The sequence below is a fragment of the Haemaphysalis longicornis genome, unplaced genomic scaffold, assembly GCF_048455015.1.
Source record: "Haemaphysalis longicornis isolate Haplotype H1 unplaced genomic scaffold, Haemaphysalis longicornis Haplotype H1 scaffold_9, whole genome shotgun sequence".
NCBI classification, from domain to species: Eukaryota; Metazoa; Arthropoda; class Arachnida; order Ixodida; family Ixodidae; genus Haemaphysalis; species Haemaphysalis longicornis.
In genome coordinates, this window is record NW_027526460.1 from 30046044 (window position 1) to 30068920 (window position 22877).

Consider the following 22877-nt stretch of genomic DNA (forward strand, 5'->3'; position numbering starts at 1 on the left):
CCACAAAATCAGGCAGCGTCTACTACGAAAGTCCAGAATCTAAACCAACTCTTAAACATTACGCTACAAAGCAAACACCGAATGAGGGAAAACTTTCACTCAACGTTAACAGTTTGAAGTAATACTGCTGCAAACCATTACTTCCTATTTATTTTGTAACTAGCGTGTGGCTGCGCCCAGCTATCTTGGGTTTAATCTTGTGTCTAAAGTGAAGTGCACGTTTCCTCCTCCCTTTGTATGCTGCACAGCCTTGTTTCATAAAGTAATGGTGTAGCTTTGCAATCATTACCCTATGCTGTTTTTGGTTGATCAACAATGTTCTCGATCTGATTCGGTGTGTCGGAAACGAGAGCAAATGCTGCAGCATTCTATTTCCTGGTGCTCTAATCTGCACAACCCTTTGTTGATGCCTGCTTTGAACTTCGTGCTTTGTTCTAGTTTATAACGGGACGCCGGTTGGCTCCAGTAGTTGTTATTTCCAGAAGAACCTTGTTTCGCCCATCACTTTGTGACAAAATACTTGATAAACAGCAGACTCGATAGCAGCGAGATAGCTCTTCTTGCTTCTGGATAACAGGAATATTGGTGCCTTGTGAAATACTTGCATCTAAGCATGAAGTATTTCGTCTGCACAATTTTTTACGTATTATAAAAGGTACGACGCGTTCATTGTACGCAGGCGGTAAAGATTGGCCTTTCTAATAAATTGCTGGTTTCCTCAATAAAGATCTGTTGTTAGTATGCGCTGCGTCCCATGTTGTGTCTTTGCTGCAGTCTGTTTCGTGCAGTAGTAGAATGAACCAGAACCAACTGTCGCATTTACACAATTGTAGGTTGACCCATTCCTTCAAATTTGAAAATCTGAGGTAGGGTGGGGGATCACCCTACAATTGAAATTGAAACTTGTACTGCCGGCAATGGCAAGCCAAACGAGAAATTGTGGACGCAATAACTTAGTTGTCAATGTGGGTTTGCGTTTCAACTCTACCTATCGCTTATAGCATTTATATTCCGAACGCTCGCTCATAATACTTTTTTTTTCTACTCTTATTCGGCTCGTGGTATTACACTTGGCATCTTCCATTGGCCATTATGGGGCTCTCTCATGACCAGTGTCGTGTCACCAGAGGTGGTGTTGGTGATGCTGGTGATCCCCAGTGGCCTGACAGGGCAGCTTCAGCCACTTGACATGGGCATAAATAAGTCTTTCAAGTACCTTTTGCACAATGAATACAATCAGTGGCTGTGGGCAGACAATCGAGAACTCACACCAGCCGGGCTCACTGTAAAGAGGGCGTGTGTGTGGGTGGGTGCTTTCCGTATGGTCGGCCACTCCGCGCAATGTGGTGATACAGTCTTCTGAAAAGTGCTGGCTCACACTGGACGACGACATGCTGTGGGATCGCAGCAGTTATGATGGCAGCAGCAGCACTAGAAAAGGCACTAGTGAGGACGAACTGCAGGTCAGGTGACCACTAAATTTCGGTTGTAGAATGGGCTCGTGTTCTGCCTTTTTTTTTTTTTTTTGATGTGCACTGTGGGAGGAGTCGACTTACAATCGTGTAAATAAGGTACCCCAGTTCGCAGTACTCCTTAACGCATAAAAAGTTTCCAACATGGTAAAGAATCATCATCTCGACGAATTGCTCTGTTACGAATTTCTCCATGCGACGAATTGCCTTTCGATGATAGCCCCTTAGCCAATTATTAGAGAAGTGAAGAAAAATGTTTTCTTAAAACATTTTAAGGCACCACATTTTAAAGGCACCACAAAAGCAAATACAATCCTTGTTCATTCAAAATAATGTTTTTTCCCAATAAATGGGGTGCAGTTTTAAAGGAAACTTAAAGCAGTTAGGCCAGATATGAAAACGCAGCGGCAACTTTTTCGCCCAGCATTTATGTCATGCCAAGGACTACAGACAGCCAACGCAAAGAGAAACGGCCGGAGGATTTATTGGTACTTCTTGCTCCGTTCTTGTCTACCACTTCTTCAATGCTAACAGGAAATCACCACACTGCTAAATCTGTTTTAATTATTTCCGCTATTAGGTAACTGCTGGCATTGATTAGCAGACAATCTCTAGCGTCCTTGATGTTTCTAATCTTTTCTGGTGAAAACATCATTGTTGAGGCCGTGATACAGCTGAGTGAGTAACCAATGGCAAGTTTCTCGAAATATGCAAATTTGGGTTTCGTTTTCATGGTCCATTTAGCGTCCTAGCCAAGTGTGTGCCAAAACGCATCAGAGAAAAAAACGCACCAACCACAGGCTGCATCACCTTCATTCAGCATCCCTAGATGAAAAACAATTTACAAGAATTGTCCACAAAAAAGTGCACTCATGCTCGCACTCATGCACAACAGTGTTCCATCCACCTGCAAAGAGGAGCTCTTCCTGTTCAAGATACTTTAGTACTAGTGACTCTAGTGGCAATGACTAAATTCTTATGTCTAGTGCTCAACGTTTGCAACACTTCTCAATTCAAAAGATGTACAACCTCTCGAATTTCAAATTGACCCGTGTCTTCTGTTATCCTCCTGTTGTGTGTTTCACAACTCTACCCCCCCCCCTCTCTTTTTCCATCTTTCTGGGTTTGCCTCGCTAATATGAAGTGGATTCCCCGAACCAATAAAAACATATGGTTTCTAGTCAGTGCAAGTGTGCTTCTTTTTTCCGGTGCACCTTCCACCACGCTGTTGTTTTCACCCCTACGGTTACGTACCGAACAGCCAAAGCATCAACACTGTTGATGAGCTACAAGTAGGTGCATTTAGGGTTTTTGCCTTGGTCAGTCAGCAATGCAGCAATTTTGCGACCTGACTGCCCCTGAACAAAAGAAGGGCACAGTCAATTTTGTATATCTCGTGCCCGCTGCCAAGAGTGTGACATTTCTTTTGCACAGCCTTGCACACTGCTAGCGCAACTAGGAGCAACATACCATGGTATTATTCAAACGCAATCCTCCCCCAATCTTCCGGACACGAAGAGTGTTTATAGCACTGTGATAAAGCTGAAGGGGAAACATGTGCTACAGACTGCGAAGCAGACGATAATGCGCTGAATGACATTGATTGACATTACGACATTAAAGCGCTGAATGACATTGACCATGTGTTATCAACAACGGATAGTTGAACTGTTTTGCCGTAAACTGGTAACCGCAGGGGTGCGACAGCTGAATCAGATTTGGGAGCAGTTTTTGGAGCAGCGAAATCTCGATTTTGGAGCAGAAGAACCTTGATTTGGAGCAGAATGATGACATTTATTATGTCACCTTAGGAGCCTAAAAATCAAATTTTTGGCAACTCGGGGGGAAGGGGGGGGGGGGGGGGGGGTAGTGCACTTTTTAATGGGTTTTGAACGTACATAACACTGAAACACCCTTTCAATGAAGTATTTTTTACCAGAGTATCACATGGCACGAACTGTACTACCTTTTTACAAGCCATTTATAATTCTTAGGCTCTATGCATAGATAGCATGGAGTGCCGTTGACAACATCGAATCGAAAAACTAAGCAATCGTAAGGTATTTTCATTATCATGTGAATACTGACATTATTATTTTTGTAATCCCAGACTCGGCTTTAAACACAACTGTAGAGGCATGGCAAAAGTTGCGCAAAGCGAGGTGACAGTCGTCGCACCCCACCAGCCCTCCCATTTCAATTCCCAAGGTGCGCATTCACTATGATTGCAATTTGAATAACCTTGGTATGTTTAGCCACCAGGGATCCCTCTTGGCATTAAATTTCACTTCAGATAGATAAACCATTATTACTAGCGTGCAATAATAGCCCGTACCGCTGCTATCGGCCACTGCGTGAACATTTTGCGGCGATGTAGCCTGCGCCGCCACTTCTGCAGTGTCAATCGCCCCATTTCCGCCACTCGCAAGCTCGCTGTCAAAGGCAGCAATAACTCAGCATTTTATTATAACACCGCAACGAGTTCCACCGCGCCTCTCACTCGAGGCCGAAACACGGCGAAGTCACGGGCCCCACGTTGTTTTTGATGAACTCCCGTTCTTCGAGTCACGCAACTTCCCTCAACATATCAAACGACTAAATGAAAACCCAGCCACACCCATAACCAAAACCACGGTAGAAATCGGCGAAATCTTCCTGAACCACGAGCAACTGCTTCGCCCGACGGCCATGTTTTCCAATATTCACCACACCAAGATGGCGGCGCCCAGTAATGTCGTTCTGGAGATATACGGCGCTCCAAAAATTGCCGTCTTTTCATCAATTTTCACCAGTAGTTTGTCGCCTGAGTACACATACATATTTTTTCTACAAGACTTTGCAATTGTTTTCTATGGAAAAACTTTAAAAAACTCACAGAATATAACATGTGCAATCCGACATGGCGACCTTCGAAAAAACTATCTTGGGGACAATTTTATGCGGGTTTTTTATTGAATGATCAATCAATTAAACCTTTACAAACAGGATCACCTTGGGGCTGCTGGAAAATTATGCCGCCAGTAAGCATTTTGCCCCACTGAAACTGGCGGGAGCGTTAAAATCTTTGGCTCTCAGACTGTTTTGGAGCAGTTTGGCGCAATTTTTGCAATTTTCAAGCTTTTGGAGCATCCTGGCGCTGGAAAGCAGATTCGTATCAAAAGTGCGCAATATGCGCAATATGCGCAGCTGTCTCACCCCTGTAACCGGTATTTCTTTTTCCGGTTCAGCTCTGGTTCGGGTTCAACAGGCTCAAAAAATAATGGTTCAGGTTAGGGTTCAGTTCCCGCAAAAAAATACTGGTTCGGTTCTGGTTCTGGTTCTGGTTCGGTTCGGTTCCAGTCCGACACCCTAGTTATAACGCAGGCAGACTTCATTTTAAATTCAATTTACTGCATCCTTAAGTTCCCAAAGGTATCAGGGGTCAAGTGATGAGGTGCTGTGCAATGTTCACTACAAAAATGTAAACAAACGCAAACACACAGCAAGAACCAGAAATAAAATGGAAATAATTACGCTGGGAAAAAGTAAACAGACTTTTCAGGAACAGTAAAAAGTGGCTTACTGTAGGCAAGTACAAATATCAACAGGGAGGTGAAACTGAAGTGTGCCGTGTGAGCGCAGCGGCAATTTTTTTTGTGAAATGGTCTTTTGAAAGTCCCTGGTGATACAAATGGTTTTAAACGCTGTGTGCAGCTGGCAGCTGCATTGTACTCACTCTGGGAAAAAAACGCTTGGGTGTGCCGGAAAGCGTGGGATAGGAAAAGAAGTTCTTCAGGGGCAAAAGCTGCGCAACTTGAACCAGAAACGTGCAGTTTGCAGGAACTTTCTTATTGGGCCGCCAGACGTTGGCTCTGGTTGCGAGTGCTGGAAAGCCCACTTAGGGCACATGTTGCAGGGAATCGTTTAGCCATGTCTGGGGCGGCAAAACCTTAAACCAAGGCTGGGCCACAATATTGTATGTAGCGCTGTCGGCTGTCACAACTGTGGGGCAACATAATTCTTGGCTTCCACCTCAGTGGCTTTAAGAGCAGCTTTCCGAGAAATCCTGAGAATTTAAACTCCGAGAAACCCCATTGAAATTGCCAGGAGATGTTGCTAACTTATTTCCATAGCGAAGTTATTCATGGCTAGGGTCCCATGCATCTTTGTTCTTCGTTCTCAAAAAAGACTTTGTGGAACAGCCAACTTTATCCACATTTTTTCAGTGCAGGGCATTCATGAGTGTAAATTTGTTGGTTTGTTCGTTTGCGTCCTTATTTGCTTACAGGCAGCTGCTGCCAAAGGACAAATCCATCTGGTCAGAAACATTTGGTCTCTTATTTGTCCACCCAAAACTGTTCTGAGCAGTTATTGGGCGGTCCAAAACTATAGTCCTTACAAATTTGGCTAGTCTGCCATCAGGGCCAGTTTTGCATTACAACCATGTGTTGCCAGTGACGAAAACGCGCAAAAACAGCACATCAGTCAACTGCAGCACCCTCTCATTACACTATTCAGTGCACTCACAACATACACCACTGAGACATTCTTACTAATCAACAACTTTTTAATCAAAATTTTTAAAGAATCAATTAACTTCTTATTGTAAAATTACTTATTCACTCACTTTTTCTCTCCTGAATAATTTTTTTTAGTAATTAACTCTTTCCCTACCGCGCCTTTTAAAATTGATCAATTTGATCGATACTTTGGGAGCGCCTTTCCACAGCGCTCCAGGCGTTGCTCGAACAAGTAAAGCTGTTCGGAGTTGAATCAGAAAATGACCTTTCAAAATCAGTTTTGTTCTCATTTCTGCAACGGAAACGTGATTTTTGACACGCTTTTGAATCACCTGGGTGTGGAAAAGGGGCGTGGTCATCGCGCATCACTGCTACCAACGAACAATGCATGCCACTTGTAATTACTCTGCACCAGCGTTTGTTTTTTGCTATCAGGGCGTGAATGGTGAACCAGCAAACCATTTTCAATCGTCAGGTTCGCGCTCTGACAGTAATAATCCCAGAAATCGGCTGAAAATGTTAAGCAGTGCCTGGTTGCAAAGCTACTTTATGATTTTAGGCAGTTTTTTTGCCTTTGCGCACGTTGTTCTAAGTTCTGTGGTAGTTCTACTTACCCCACGACCATTCGCGAACAGTTTACAACAGTTTCGGTTTCATTTCTGCATCGCAAAATTCATATTCAGCGCTACTACGCAGTTACCCAACTTCAAGGCTACCTGCCATGACGCCTGGAGCATCCGCGACTGATCCTCGAACAAAGCATGCTGCTCCTGATTCCACTGAACCCTAACCCGATTTCTGCGATAAGAACTTCAGATGCAAGTCAAAAGATCACACCCAGTCGCCAGATATCTGTTCCGACGAGGACAGCACTTCAAACCGGCCTTACTTACACACTGCCAGTTGTTCGCCTTCCAGTTTCGTTTCCATACAAGGGTTATCTCCGAGGGTCTAGTGTTGCTGCTTAGTTGAACTGTCTATTCGGACAGAGTCTCCGATAAGTTTTTATACTGTTTTATTTAAAAACTGTTAGGTGGCGCTGCAATAGCGGAGGCTCGTTGTGCTGATCTTTTTCATCGCGCAACTGCTACTTGGCCAAAGATCGCAGGGCACGATTCTAGCGCATCGTATCTCATTTCTGCGAGCAAGGCTACAATTGCGAGTAAGAAGATGATAATAAAGCTCAGCTTTATGTTTTGAGAGATAACTGACCGTGAACGACAACAAGCATCAACCATGGCGTTCCGTTTTAAACTTTATGCATGTTTTTTCCGCATCGTGTGCTTGTCTCAAATATTGTGCTCCCTGTAAATGCAAAGTCAGTCATTGACAAGATGTTTTTACGTTATGTGGGGGCAAATTGGTGCTTCTGATAATGTCAAACCGCCAGATTTATTCCAGGGAACCACCCGAAATTGCACATTTTGAATTAAAGGTTGGGCTTCACTGCATGACACGAGCACCGTGCGTGCTAACATTTGTTTTTATATCTGACAAACTGTTCCGCGCAAGTCGACATTTTTTCTAGGGCATGTTTTTGAAATGTTTCTCTACAACATGTATATTCTAATATTTTTCTACTACCGGTGGTTTGATATACACAACTCCTTTTTTATCATTTTTTTTCGACAACTTGACAAAAATTTTGATTTTGATTTTTTTCACAACTATGATATATAAAAACATTTAAAAAACTGGTGCTATTGGAAAGGCCATTAAATAATCTGCATTTTGTGTTCCTGTAATTAGTGCCTAACCAATTTTTTAGCAGGAAAAAAGTGTTTTCTTGGGCCCCTAAAAATTGGTAAATTTTCTGCGGTAGCGAAAGAGTTAAAAGTGAAAAATCACCATCGTCTCTTTGCATGCCACTTTTAGTTGTGGTCATCTGTACTCTGCAGTGATCAGATGATCAGAGGCATGCACAGTACTGCTCATCACCAGCCTATCTACGCCCACTGCAGGGCAAAGGCCTCTCCTATTAATCTCCAATTACCCCAGTCCTGTGCTAAATGCGACGAATTTATCCCCGCATTCCAATGGCGGGACAGTTCTAAAATTCCTAAATAAACTTATTCAGGCACAAAAAGGATGCAAATGAACAGTGATGCCAGGAAAAGCTATCAAAACAGCAACCTAGTTCCTATAAAAATGTTTTTTTATGTTCCTTTTTGGAAGACCGGAGTAACGCCTCCATTCCATTAACTGCAACGGTGTTCCTTCTGCAAACGTTACATCGCCAGGATTTGGCTGGTTTTGATGCCAAGGCTCGATTACAAAAATCCACAAGTCGCTACTGTATTTTTCTTCCTATAAGCTGGCCGATTGGCCCACCCGTCAGCGGAACGTGCTTCCTGGAAGGTCCAAGGCAGAAGAATAACCACGCAGCAGGCCACAGGTTGTGCTTGCTTTCATGCCGGTTGAGCTTCTGCGGCGTTCGACGGGTGAATAGCGCAGCTGCGAGAATGCTTTTCACCTTGAATCATTTGTCTGGGGAGGCCAGGACGCGCCTCTGGCCGATAGAATTGTTCCCTGCAAGGGACAGGTTACCTAAGTATCTGTCAGGGATAATTACCACATTAGTGCGCACAGGGCGTGGGTGTGTTGTTGTCGGAAGAGGGGCACCTGCTGTGAGGTCATTCGAAGGGTCAACGGCTATCAATAGAGCTGGGCGCGCCGTGGTATGTCGCTGATCTGGCTGGAATCGGTCGACGGGAGTGCCAGGTCTTTTTGTATTGCACGCGGCGTGTTGACAAAGGACATGAATTTCGTCATTATTGGGTTTAATTTCGTCACGCGCCGTATGGACATTACCTTGCAGTGGCCGCTCGAAGGTCGATGGCCAGCGTTCAGTCTTGCTTATCTAAGATTGTTTGTGAAAATCCTCTCTACAAGTTTGTGCAGATTTGTTTTGTTTCTACGTTTTCGCGCGTGCGCTTGCAATGATATGCCTGTCTGTAGTTATGTGTGTTTCTGCGTGGAATAATGGCTGCAAGTCTGCACCGTTCCTTATGTACTTCTCTCTGTGTGGTGTTTTCCTTAGTGCAGCTTACACTTTTTGATAATGTGCACCAACTCGCCCAATATAAAGTCTATCTTAAGTACTTATTTGCCTCGTCTTCTGATGTGAATTGTCACCTACAATAGAGATACACTTTTTTTTCAAGTTAATTTTTTTTTTTCAGTAAAAAGTTGAAGATATTCTGGACGCATTTACGTTGTTATCTTGCAATTCTGCGAGTTTTTTAATCGCCACTGCTATCATTATCAAACGGCATTTTTTCGCCATGTAGACCCGCATGGGCAAAGCGAATGTCATTTATAGCTAATGTCATTCGTGTTGAAGGACATTAAAGACTATGTATTGTTCCTTTCGACGCGGTTTCTTATGCAGGAAATTTAATTATGTTCCTGCGTGTGATTATACTTTCTATTTGCACATCTGAAGCGCAGTAACCTTACTGCGCATTTGTAAGACCGAAGTTGAAAGTACCATATGTGGTGCACCTAGAATAGACGAGCACCAAAGTTGACGTTAGACATGCCTGGAGTTTGTCCAGTGCTCCCTAAAAAAATTCATCTAGGAGCGCTTCTTTAGATTCTGTTTGTCTCCAGATAATCTGCTGCCGACGGTGTTCATAGTCATATAATATACGTCGATCGATGTGAGTTTTAAATTTCTCACTTTATTTCGCCTAAGCATTATCCGGCACCATATTTTAATTTTAAAAAATGAAATGTAGCGTTAATGTAACGACATGTTCCAGTATTCGAAGTGGAACTGGAATGCTTTCCTTTTGCAATAACGGAGCTGGTAACGGGAACTCGTTTCAAAATGAGGAAGTAACAGGAACGAGCTTTTGTCCCTATTTTAGAGGGACGTGTACAACACTTCTATCAAGCAAGCCATGCAAGCGGCGTCGCGCCTTCCGCCCCCCGAAGCCTGAACCAATTTAGACATACGCTCGAAATAGCACAACAGCCACTAGAACGCACACATTGATTGAGATCTTACCGAAGGTCGCGAGAAAATCCCCGTCATTCATAATTTTCTCTTGCTACGAGCCTGGCAAGTTCGCCAATTTGATGAAAAGGAGGCACTATGCACGGCGCTTTGGGCAGAATATGGTTCCTCAAAAAATACGGAGTGAGAAGAAGGGGGCGGGGTGAAACCCCCCCCTGCCTACGCCACTGATTCGAATCGATCACCGATGATCAACGCTTTATACTGCCTATTTTGACATGTAGTCATTTCTCGTACACATAATGCTACCTAGTGGTTTGTGTAGGCACTGAACTTTCGGAATCAGTTCCGATTTTCTCACGCCGGCGACATTGAGATTTTTGACGGCGTTTTTGCAAGCTGAGGTGCGTGTGTTATTGCAAAAGGGGGCATGGCTGCTGTGTTTCACACAAAAGCATGCCGCTTGTGGCTATGCTGCATAACCATAATTTTATTTTTAACACGAAAGTGTTTTATTTTCGGATACACCCAGATTCAGTGACACCATATCTGCCACGGAAGTGACACCATTACAACGAAACAAGTGGCCTGTAAAGGGTGAACCCCTGCACACTGGGTCTTCTTGCGGGAAAGCAACTTTTAGTATTAAAGAGTACGTTATATTATACTTAGGGTTGTTTGTTTTCTGGTTTTATATTTTAACACGACAGTGTTTTATGGTGGAATACACCAAGATTTCCCTCACATCATATCCATCACGGAAATGATGCCAGTACACCTTTGCCGAAGCGACCTACCAGCAGGACGTCGCTCGCCAAGCACACCCACAAGACAGCCGCCGACCCACAAATCATGCTCAGCTACAGATTTCGCTGCACATTTCACTTTCGTGTTTTACCGATTCCTATGACAGAGGAATCAACCACGGTTTTTTTATCAAGAGGATCCTAGCAAGTCAAATACCAAAATGTGTTGTCAGCTTTGTAATCCGACAGCGTGGAGAGGTGATAATGATTGAAAATGACACCAGCTATTCACTAGTGATCTTTGGTTCGGAGAAAGGGTAGCTTTATTCTGCCAAAGCTTACTTCTGATGGTCCCTTGCATGTCTAGCAAGTGTACCTGGCATTTTCAGCCAGTTTCCGGCAGTTTCAGTTTCGTTCTTGCGTTGCAAAATTCATATTTGGCACTACTACGCAGTTACCGAACTGCGAGCTGATTTGCCATGGTGCCTCCATCGCCCACTACTGTTCCTCGAAACAAGCATGCCACCCGTGCTTCCACTTCACCCACGCCTTGCTTCTACGATTACAGCTTCAGCTGAAAGTCGAAAGATAACACCAAGTCGTCGGATATCAGTTCAGACAAGAACGCTTCGCATTGGCCTTGAACAGTGCCAGCTGTTCAGCGACGAGTTTCCTTTCCGTATGGGGGTATACGAAATCCCCCTAGCGGCCCGTTTCGAAAGCAGGCGCGGGAGTCGGCGTCCCGCTCCCCAGTGCCGCAGCTGCTTTTGTGGCACGTCCACGACTGAGATTTACCCTGTGCGGGCGTTTGAAATCCATGTTTATGTGGAGCAGTCACTCTGTTCACAAATGAGGTGTGTTTTCGAGAGTGTAAATGTTTCTGACGCGATCTTAGTGTGGCATATTCGGTCTGTATAAGCACCAGGTGTGTGTCACAGGCCAGCGTCGCGGAACCGGCGTGTGATGGAGCCGATTGTAGTTACACTGACCTGAGTTTACTAGCAGTGTCTCTGTAACCACCGGTTCCTCAGATGTTCATGCTACGGCTATACGGTAGACGATTTTAATTGGTTTTGTGAGCTTACATAATCAGCGGGGCACTCATACCTGACAGCACGCCAGTTACGTTTTCCAATATTATACTTCAGATATTGATCACCACCATTTACAAGCCAGTCTGTGTTAATTTCTGGAATATTCAACAAAAGTACGATGGACAATGCATAACTATACTCGGGAATCAGCACACGGCAAAGTCTTCTTGTCGTGAGGTGAGCGCCCGCAAACATTCATCTGCTCCTCTGCGAACAGCGTGGAGACGGGCTTAGAATAGAATCCGCGTCCGCGACTAATGCTTCTTCGAAATATCGTCATATGGCACAGGGAGCCTGCAGAATAAAGCAGAAACTGAAATCAGAGGGCCTTATCACATACCACTCTCTTCCAACGACACCTTTCATCGCTTGTTGAACAGCCTACCCTGTATACTTCCAAAAATGCGGCCGCCGTATGATCAGCTGTTCGTTGAAGTAGAAAAACAAAAGGAAAGTAAACGTGAGATTTGTGTGTGTGTGTGTGTGTGTGTGTGTGTGTGTGTGTGTGTGTGTGTGTGTGTGTGTGTGATTACTAAAACGTTCATTGCTTGATTCCGCTCCGTATTTGTAGACAGCGTGTCCCCCCCCCAAACGATGTCTCGCGAAATAGCAGTGCATTTCGCGAATACAGTCGAATCCCGCTACAACGAAATTGACGGGACGTGCAAAAAATTTCGTTGAAGCGAAAATTCGTTGAGGCGAAATCTGCCCCAACACACCACGGAAAGGCCAGAAAAATAGCCCCGTGCGTTTCCGCAACATTGGCAGCATAATACAATGTTTAGAAAAAGGAGTGACGCGCAATAACTCATGTTTATTCGGATAACAAACATACCAATGGTTATCTGTTTTTTCACCACCCAAAGAACGCGTTACGGAGGGGGGTGAATATATGCAGGCGCAAAACGTATCGCTGTACAACAAGGCGTGCCCACCGAGCTGATTACTTGCAGATAGCTGCTAGGCCGTGGGAAGCCCCCCTCTCGCTTGTGGCAGGAGCAGTGCCGTTATCTTATCCTCTGACAGGGCACGGCAGCTACTGACCTTGGCAGGCAAGACGCGCGCGCTTGCATTTAACAGGACCGCGCGCTCGCGACTAAGATAGGATGACTAGGCTTCAAGACCAAACGCGCAAACATGATTTTCGCTCTTGGCTATGAAGAATGGTAGAAGGAAAACGGCAAGGACAGCTGCTCACAATGCATACATGACGGCACCGCGCCAGCAGCGGAGCACATTCATGCAATTTCAACTGGATATGGATTGGCTGTAGCTCTGGGGCTCCGCCTTGGCGAAGCGGGCCTGCGCCTCGTGTAAAGACGGCCAGCCACATCGTTATCACCATCAAGCAATGGCGTGCGCCTATGAGTTATTTTTTGTTTTGTTTTGGGTGGCGGTGTGGTCGCAACGCGCATTTTCGGTGAAACTAAGCGTCCTGAATGTATAAAAAGTTACAGATAGCTGGCGCTATGCTTATTTTATTGTCAAATAATTGTTCAAACCCAGCCCAAATCATCGAAAATTTCGTTGAAGCGAAAGCAAGCCTGACAAATGGTTCGTTGTGGCGAGGACTTTGTTGCATTGACTTCTATGGCTAGCTGACGGGGAATTGGAAATATTTCGTTGAAGCGGAAATTTCGTTGAAGCGGCGTTCGTTGTAGCGGGGTTCGACTGTAGTTGGTCTAGTGAACCCTACCTGGCTTAAGTTTCGATCGTCTTTAGCTGCACTGTTTTTTTTATTTCTGTTAGATAATTATGTTTCTTAATTCCGCACTTGCACAGCATTTATTTTTCCGTGGTTTCATTAACTTGCCTTGGTGTGTGGGCACATATTTAACCACGCACAGCTAGGCTTGGAATATACTTAACATTTCCACATGGTTTGTACGCTTATAAAACGCATAAGTTATTGTCCGGGTTTGGGTAATCACATCCCCGAAACATATTTTTCTGCGACGTATATATTCGAAACGAAGTCGCATTCGTTGTCGACGCTGCAAAATGAAGACCTTTCATTGTGCCAGTATCAGGTCTAAACGAGGCGACAGTAGAATTCATTTGTGCCTGATGTTTTGGGGGTGACAGGGGTGATATGTTGCTACCGTCGCCGACGCCCGGAAGAGCACCGACGAAGCGCGCAGCACCGCGTCCACCGCGTCTCCGGGTAGCTCTTGCAGGCAATCGCGTATTCTACGAAGACACAGCTGCTTTTTAAGTGACCTAAACGTACTCTTTGACTATAGACGTCACACCATAAGTTTTTTTCAGGGCGCGGAAAGGCGAAAAGAAGCGAAACAGAACCTAAACACTGCACGCGGCCCTATCAGCCACGCAGCGCAAATCCCGTTAACGCCGTGGAGAAGCGGCGGCAGGCGGCGCAGCGATCGCGAAGCTCGAGGCGTATATCCGGAGGGGTAGTGTCGCTTCATAGCAGAATTGTCTGTTCTGACAAACTCTCCAACAGGCTTGCTACTGTTTCTTTTTGAGATTGTTGGGTGGCGCTGCAATGTAGGAGGCTTGTAGTGCTGAACTCTCTTTATGCGCAACAGCTGCTTGGTGAAAGCTTGCTAGGCACGATTCTAGGGCATCGCACCTTATTCCTGCAAGCAGGGCTGCCATAGCGAGTCAGAAGATGATAATAAACCGTAAATGAAAGCTCTGACTGATAACTGATGATCAGAACGTGAACAAGCATCCATCACCGTATTTGGTTTTCAACTCCAAGCGGATTTCTTTGCATCGCTTGCTTCTCTTAAATCTTGTGCTGGTCATAATCATTGACAAGGTGCTTTTACATTACACGGGGACTAATTGGCGCCTCTAGTATATGTTGAACCACGCAATTTCTTCCATAGAACCATCAAAAATTCCGCATTTTGAAAATGAAGGTTGGGCTTCACCACAAGGCGCGGGAACCACGTGTGCTAACATTTTCTTTTATATCTGACAAATTGTTCCGTGCAACTCAATTTTCTAGGATGGGTTTCTGAAATGATTACCAACAAAATATATATTTTAAATTTTTTCTACTGCTGGTGTTTGTTATACACAACTTCCTTTTTCTATTTTCTTGAACGCCTGGACAAAAATTTTGATAACTTTTTTTGCAATCAATATTTAAGAAAACATTATCGAAACTGGTGTCGTTGGAAAGCGCGGGGAATCATCTGCATTTGTCATTGCAATATGTGACTAACGAACATGCTTAGCACAGAAAAAATGTTTTGTTAGACCCTTCAAAATAGGTCAATTTCCCGCAGTAACGAAAGAGTTAATAAGTGGCACAGAGTTAAGAATTCACTTGTAATGAGTGTACAATGCAAAAACAAACTTATTAACTTCCTTTAGCTGAGTAGCACAAAAATGACATCCCCTGAAAACTGATTGGCCGAACTGCAAAGGTAAGCAATGTGCAATGAAACCTCAATAAGAAATGCAAAACCAGACTACAACGACACCATTTTTTAAAAATGTAATGTTGCTATGAAGCCGCCCAATTTGCACAACAGTGGCTGCAAACTCTTGTGTTGGCCACTAGCATAATTCGGTTGGCGCATAGCTGTTTTGCCTATTCTGTTCATGAATGTACATTGGTTTCATCAGGCATCTATGTTTACTGTGAATGTTAATACCATAGCCGTAGTCAACGTGCTGAAGTAGTGCGCATGCGGCAATGTCAATCCTTGTCAAAATGCTAATTATTGGGCTTGTGATTGCAAATAGCCCTCCTGCGTGAGTGAGACGCCAAACCTGGATGAATGCAAATTTATACAAACTAATTTTCAAATGACTACACGAATGATAGCAGCTGTCACTACGAAAGTGAGAGTAAACTAACCCATTTAACAGTTGCCTGTGAAAAAGGACCCAACTAAGAACACATGGCTTTCTTGAGCCCAAGCAAAGTCAAAATGACTTCAGTCGTTACAAATTGCTTAGAGCTAAACATATCACAAGACTGCACTCACTTGATTTGGTTGGTTTCCCCACGTCCATAGCCAGCCGCAACAGCTGCAAGAGAAAGCAAAAGCAGCAACACTTGTCTTCACTCAGTGGAAACAAGTTTCTTATTCCGAGACGGACATATTAAAGGGACACTGAAGTCAAAATACAGTTGCTCTAGATTAGCTCCCCGAAAACACGAATGCACCACTCTTACACGTAGCTTTCTTTAAAATAAGGTAGAAAATAGCGAAAATGGGAAGACAGGTGCCGTTGCCACCTGCTATACTGCGCAATTGTACCGGAAGTGGTTAAAATGCCTGCTTTGCCTGAAGTCTTTCCCAGCTGACACTGGATGGTGCTACTTCTCCATACCTGGGGTGGCAGTATTGCTTTTCGAGGAAGCATGTGAGCTACGCACGAGTGGTTGGTTCGACGCCAGCATTCGTGGGGCCTCAAAAAGATATGTTTTTCTTCAACAAAGCATCAATACTGATCACAGGTACCAAGGAGGAACATTTTGCTGGTTGGTTCAGAGCTGCAAAAGGCTCAAGAGTTCGGGAAAGCAAGACGCTCGGTACATGGTATTGCTGTACTCGATCGCTCTCTGCCTACCCAGCTTCAGCTGGTGGACAGAGCACAGGCAGCGCGGACTGCATATGGGCTCCAGTGAAGAAGGAACCACTCCCCTGGCCTGCCCTCTGGGCTGTTCAGAAATCTGAATAAGTATTTCCTCGTCCTCTTCCTCCTCACCATTGCCTCGCTTGCTTCCAGTTTATCGTGACACAAACGGTGGCTGCTGCATTCACCGTTTGTGTCACGTTTGATTAGTGATTTCTCAGCAATTAAGTCATCTTTCGGCTGTGGGAAGGTCACACTTTCATTTGAAACCAACTGCTGGTTGCCTTTAGTTAGTGTCCTTTTAAAATTGTATATCTCCCCCCTCCCCTCACTCTTCTTTAACACGTTCTTCCTTCCATTCCATCTTGGCGTGTTAAAAAAATGCACGATGCTCCAGCATTCATTGCCATGCCATCGCAGGGCTTGGTGACAAGGAAATGAGCAAGCAAGCCAGCAAGCAGACAAACGTGGCTGCACCCACCTCAATGGGCAGGGAGCGGGCCTGTGCGTTGGAACCGTCTTGCTTGAACACTGTGGGCAGCCCATCTGCACGAGACCCGCACAGAGCGCTTACACAAGGACAGCCCAAACTGGGCTCACAGCAGCCACAAGTCATGGAGCTTGTTACAAAAATATGCTGCAACTGCATGTCACCGATGGGGAGAGTGCAGATGTGCATTAGCTTTGTACATAGCTGCTTGGCATGCAACAACTTAGCGAGTACGAAAACATGTCAAGTGCAACAAAAATGATGATGAAAGTGCTTGTTTACATAGGACAGAAATGAAAAACATGCTGTAGCAAGAAGGAAGTGACATAAGGTGCATTTCTGTATTCTTTTGGCAAGCGCTCTCTTGACCTGGAAAACACAATGTGGATGAACATTTCCAGCAAGCTCCGAGCACAATCTCGCTACCGCACGTGTGGTGCCTCACTGCACCAATATTCCATTGGCGCATGGAACCATCTTGATCCCTCAAGTGTTGTTTAGTGCCTCACCGCAATGTTATTATGGCCTACGATTAGTTTGTATGCAGTATATTATTTTGCACGTTGCAGTAAATGCTGCCCATTATGTTTTACCCTGTCACCTCCTGTCTTCGTCCTTCTCCGTACACAATGGGCCCACTGCAAGCCAACGCTTCCATGTCCTGTTTTCTGAGCACAGATGGCTACGGTGTGTGAACTAATTAGTTTGGAGGAAAAATCCTGGAAGTTTTGACAATGTACGAGTAGAACACATTTTTTATGTTGCTAAAACAGGGTTACACATCTTGTTCCAAATTTACAGTATTGACAATACAAATTTTACGAATGCCCCTTGTACTTGTAAGCATCAGCGCTCAGTGCTCACACAACCCGCCAGGCAATTAAACAAAAGAAGAATAAGAAGAAGAAGAAGAAAGCAGGAAAAACTTACTAGTCTGAAACAGAAACACAAAAATGTGAACCAAGACACTCAAGGCACAAAAATCAGCTATGTGAAGATCAAATAACGGCACATTTCATGCACATTTAGAAATAACTATTACACCTCACTTCATCACAGCAACTGAACCAAGCAATAGTTTGACTTACAAAGACAGCCATAGGGGAAATTTGCATGTTCCAGTTCAAAGCCTCATTTCTTTCGTCAGCGAATTTGCAGCTAGGGAACACACAAGCAGTGCCACCCACCTGTCCGCACCGTGTGCCCCAGTGCCTGGATTCGTGCCACCTCCTGAATGAAGCTGTAGACGTCCTCGGGCAGGTTCTTGCCCAGGTCGTCTCGTGCCTGCTGCAGCTGCGGCTGTGGCTGCGGCTGCACCTGGAGTGGCTGTCCGCTGGGAAGGGTGTAGGCCGGCACGCGGGTGCCGTCCCGGAAGGAAACGCGCACGTTTTGCCGCGCCTCTTTGGCACGCATGAAGGCCTCCAGGCAGGGCACCGAGCACAGGATCCCCTTGGGTCCAGCGCTCGACACCTGCACGGGCTGCACGACACCGAACAGGACACTGAACAATGCCGTCACATTAATCAGGGGCGGGGCAGCTATAACAGCGTTTGGAGCACTTTTTAAAGCATAAAACCCACTTTTGGAGCAGCTCGTGCAGGTAAATATTATCATTTTTGGCTTGGTTTTACTCGCATGCGTATTTGCATACGTTCGCCTCATAGGTGCTCTGGCGTGGTGGCATGCTGGATGTGCCACGTTGTCGTGATAACGTTTGTGGTACTTTTTTGTCTCCTTCAGTGAAAACAAAAGGTGTAGAACGACCGATTTTGGGGCGCGCGCAGGAAGAACGAATCATTCTCGGCCTCATGTCACAGGTAGTACACGAGCTGGTTGTCCGAGGACTGCTTAATCTGTACGATGGGTACATACGGGGGGGAAAAAAAGCGAGATCACCCCTGGGAGGGACTGTGGTGAGTTCTGAACTGACTGTAACCTTGAAAATATTACCTAGAAGAGGGCCTGAGCGGCAATTTGAAAATATAAAATGATCAGAACCAAGACAAGCACGGTGGACTTTGTGAAATAAAATGAAAGACGCGGATGCTGTACTCTGTCATCTCACTTTTACATGGCGGCACACAACACATCAGTACAGCCGCAGCATGATAAACCTCACTAAGAACTACGCGCTAAGAACCACAGCTTGCCTGTCACGTGAGGGTGTACTTACCTTGAGTTTTTCCTTTTTATTTTACATGACTATGCTTAAAGATTGTCACGTGATGCTCCCTCCTAAACGTTTTCCCTCAATGGTAGAGAGCGATGGTAGGAATGACATTATACTGCTTTTCTGACGGAGGCGAAAAGCAAAAACGCACATTTGTACGAGATTTCGGCGCACCTTAAAGATCCCCAGGTGGCCAAAATTAATCCTGAGCCCTCCACTATGGCACGCCTCATTGCCTGTGCTCCGTCGGCGTGTTAAACCCTACAATCAATCAATCAAATCAAGTGACATTATACGACCGCCGCGCCCCCTCACAGCCTGAACACAAAATTTACAAACCTAAGGTTGCTTTATTGGCCTCGAGGACATACCGTGGCACCACCTACGAGTGACGTCACTTGTAGGACGCTGAATCGTGTTGTCGTCTGCTACAACACATTCCCCGTGCGTAAGCGGAAGCGTGTTTTTTTGTTGTGGCCACCGTCTCGCCCGCTCCTTGTGGATTTGATGCAAATTAGCAAAAAAGTTGTCTGTAAACCAAATAATTCGGGCAAGCTATCAGCGACTCGCTTGCTCCCGGCGACACCGCCGCGTTTAGGTAGTTGCTACCATCGCGACCCACAGCTCTTATATACGCAGCCAGCTAACGCCAAGGACGATGCAACTGATGCCGAGAAAAGTATGCTGTAAATTCATTATGAAATACTTGCGACGGGACATGTGTGTGCAAGCAAACACCTTGTAACAGCGACGGAAACGCGTCGCTCACTTATGATCTCACCGCGCGAACTGCTCGTATTGCCTGGTAAATGAATGACACGAGAACGGTGATCAGATTGCTTCGCCGCACATGCTTAAAAGTATTGTTATGGTCTGCAGTTTGGCTTAATCAGTGCCTATTTCCCCTACGATGTTTTTATAGTCATGCCCGGATTTGATTAACAATCACTGCCGTAGCCTGTACTCTGCACAGCTGATGTTTACTTTTCGCGACTTGTCCGCAATGTATGAACAGTATGAACGCGAGTTTTAATGCCTTTGACCGGGTTTGAACAAGGCTATATTAGGTTTTCATTAGGTGCTCGCTGTGGTAATTTATAATTGCAGCGTGTTTTGTATGTTTACAGTAAGCCGGCATTTCTCAAGCATCAATTTCCAAACTCACGACTTTTCACAGAAGGCGAGGCTGCGTACAAGGCGAAACACGTCATTAATGATTTCGGGTAATGGGGATATTCAGAATAGGAGAACCGAGCGTTGGGGTCCCCCAAGAAGTTAGAGGAACCCAAACGCAACACGCGCGTGCGCGACGGGAGGGCCTTCGCCAACAGTTCGCAGCCGGCTTCGGATGCACGTAATCGGATGTTGGGAACTTTAGGCTTGGCGTCGCAGCAGATATTTCATTGTCGTTAGAGTTGCGAGTGACAGTCTCTAACAGAACGTTTCAACGCACTGGGAACTCTGTAAGCGCGGTGATTTCCGTTGAAGCGATCGATGATCAAGATACCTGCACGGCGTCGGCCGAGCACAAGCATAGCCATCCTTCGGCCGCTCGCCGCACCGTGTGTGAACGAGCCGGCGCTGCCGGGACCGACCTACGCGGCCGGTCGGCGTAAATAGCGGCAGATATTTGAGCATCGCTTTGAAAACTACAGCTGATGACACTACCTATCAGAATTTTTCATCGCACTAACATCCACTTTCACCAACCTGGAACTTCTTTTCCACGACTTGTGTGATTTTAAAAAGCGGCGACAAGTTGTTGCTGCTGCTGCGACCTGCGTCGGTTCGTGCCGCACCGTCGGCTGTGCAGGCAGGCACGGCAGGTGCGTGTGCTTCTGCGAGCAGTTAACGCTTCACGATTTCCTGCTTTATACATTTCTTGCAAACAAGGGAAATCTAGAAACTTAACTCGGCGATCGTCATAGTCCACATTGTTGATCCAGGAAACAAGCCGCTGCTTACGCTTCGGTCGCATGCATAATACACCACCACACTCATGGTGTTTGCGGATAATCTACCACAGTTGATACGGTTATACAGTCACCATTAGGTCGAACTGCGCTTGACGCACTGAGAATTAACTTCAAACGAAGGAAATTAGCACGAAAATACTTTTAGAACGCGCTGCAAGCCAACTACACAGCAAGATAGGAACGGTGATCCTACAAGTGACGTCAAAACGATCGAAGCGCCGGCCTCTCCAGTGGTGGGCCTCGCGGCCAATAGCTGCGACTTCCCGCTAGAACTAGCATATGCTCGAAAAAGGTTGTCGAATTTTGTGCTTTGGCGCAGCGCAGGTGCAATTTGGTTCAATTTTGCAGTTTTGGTGCATCTTGCAGTATCAAGCCCCAAATCTAGCACTCTCGCGTAATTGGTGCAGCTGTACCACCCCTGATTAATGCATGCAAAGTCTATGAAATCTTGCTTCTAGACAACACATTATCATGTTTTTTAAAACGACAACCACATGCAGTGATTAAGCACGCAAAAGGGGTGGACGACAACCAATCTGACTGTGCAGATGGCATTTTTTGACCTCCGCACAAGGATAGCTGAATTGCTTGGTTTCGGCCACCCAAAAAACGTTGCTTTCGTCACTCAGAAGTGACAAGCCAAATGGGCGGGCATTGACTCAATGTTTGCCATTACCCGCTGAATGCTAACATGTATAGGCTGTATTCACTGGTGTGGCACACATGCCAGCAACCATGTGTGAGCGTCACCATGCTGGAGCCTGCACGTCCCCATTGCTAAGGAAACGTAATATGCACGGGCCATGCGTAGCGCTTGTACAGGCAGCAGCAGCAGCATTGTGTACCACCGAGCTCAAAACCATCACCTCGATGTGAACTACTGTTTCGCGCAGTTTCCTACAGCCTACCTGTCACAAGACACGAGTGAAGTCGTCGGCACAGATCAGCAGATTGCCAGCTGCCGTGTTTTGGTATCAACCGCGGATTGCCCAGCTCTCGGCGAGTGCCTTCCCCTTCACCCGTTTGGCCAGTAGTCTCCCAGCTAACAATGCACCCACTGCTCAATCGAAGTGCGCGTGAACACTCACAGCTTCTTCGGAAGCATTGTTGGGCCTTTCTACAGAATGACTCTGCTGTGAGCAAGGTGCGGGCACCCCTGCGGCGATATCCATGTTCGCAGGCAACTACACTGCAGCTTAGGCATTTCGGGCGTCGTGCCGCTTTCTTTCGCAATCACGGCTCCACTCTCCGGTGGTAATGCGGAGCCCTCAAGGGCAAGTAGAGAATTACCACACAGTACGTCACTGAGATTATTCAAATCTGTTGACGCCGCGGCTGAGAATCGGGTGGCCACGACGCAGACAATGGACGCCTAGGCCTGTTTTTTTTTTCCCCTGCGAGACGCGGCTGCATGTGCAGACATGACGGGCACCTGCTAATCTTTTATGCGAATATTATCCACACAGCTGTAGCCTGTAGGGCATCTGTAATTGGTTCCCATCGAGTTTGTCACAATTGTGTGAACAGTATCTTTCACAAATGTCAAGCCCACTGATGCTGCATTACAACATCCTTGATGTTACGTTGCCCCATCCTTTCCGGCCATTGCAAGTATTTGTCACGGCAAGTAAGGGAGGTGAACAATAGCAGCAGCCCATCATGTCGCTTGTCATATTGCTGAAAAAAGGTTGCCCCACGCGGTGGTTATCCCTTAATGAAACATGCACTGTAGTGACATTTAGGTCATAAAAATAAGTAAACAAGCAAGTTCCAAGGGGAAGTGGCAATCCACTTAGATGAATCTTACTATCTATACATAGCTTGCACGTGGTGTCACGACAGCCCTTTCTGGAGTACTGCCCTCGGATATCTCAGCAGTGCTCGAGATGACAGCGACAGATAAGTT

At 45.7% G+C, this 22877-nt stretch overlaps 1 protein-coding gene across 2 annotated transcripts in view; it reads right to left on the reverse strand.

Annotated features, from left to right (window-relative positions):
• Positions 1–22877, reverse strand: part of LOC144152041 (uncharacterized) — a 32081-nt gene that overhangs the window by 7697 nt on the left and 1507 nt on the right. The window contains exons 3-6 of one of the 2 annotated variants that reach the window (XM_077683232.1): positions 18013–18304; positions 16817–16881; positions 15741–15783; positions 11730–12066 (exon numbers count right to left, since the gene is read on the reverse strand). In XM_077683232.1, coding sequence (XP_077539358.1) covers positions 11906–12066; positions 15741–15783; positions 16817–16881; positions 18013–18304 — 561 coding nt within the window. In that variant the 3' untranslated portion in view covers positions 11730–11905. Of the gene's footprint in view, positions 1–11729; positions 12067–15740; positions 15784–16816; positions 16882–18012; positions 18305–22877 lie in introns of those variants that run through there. The other variant, XM_077683231.1, reaches the window with a different exon arrangement.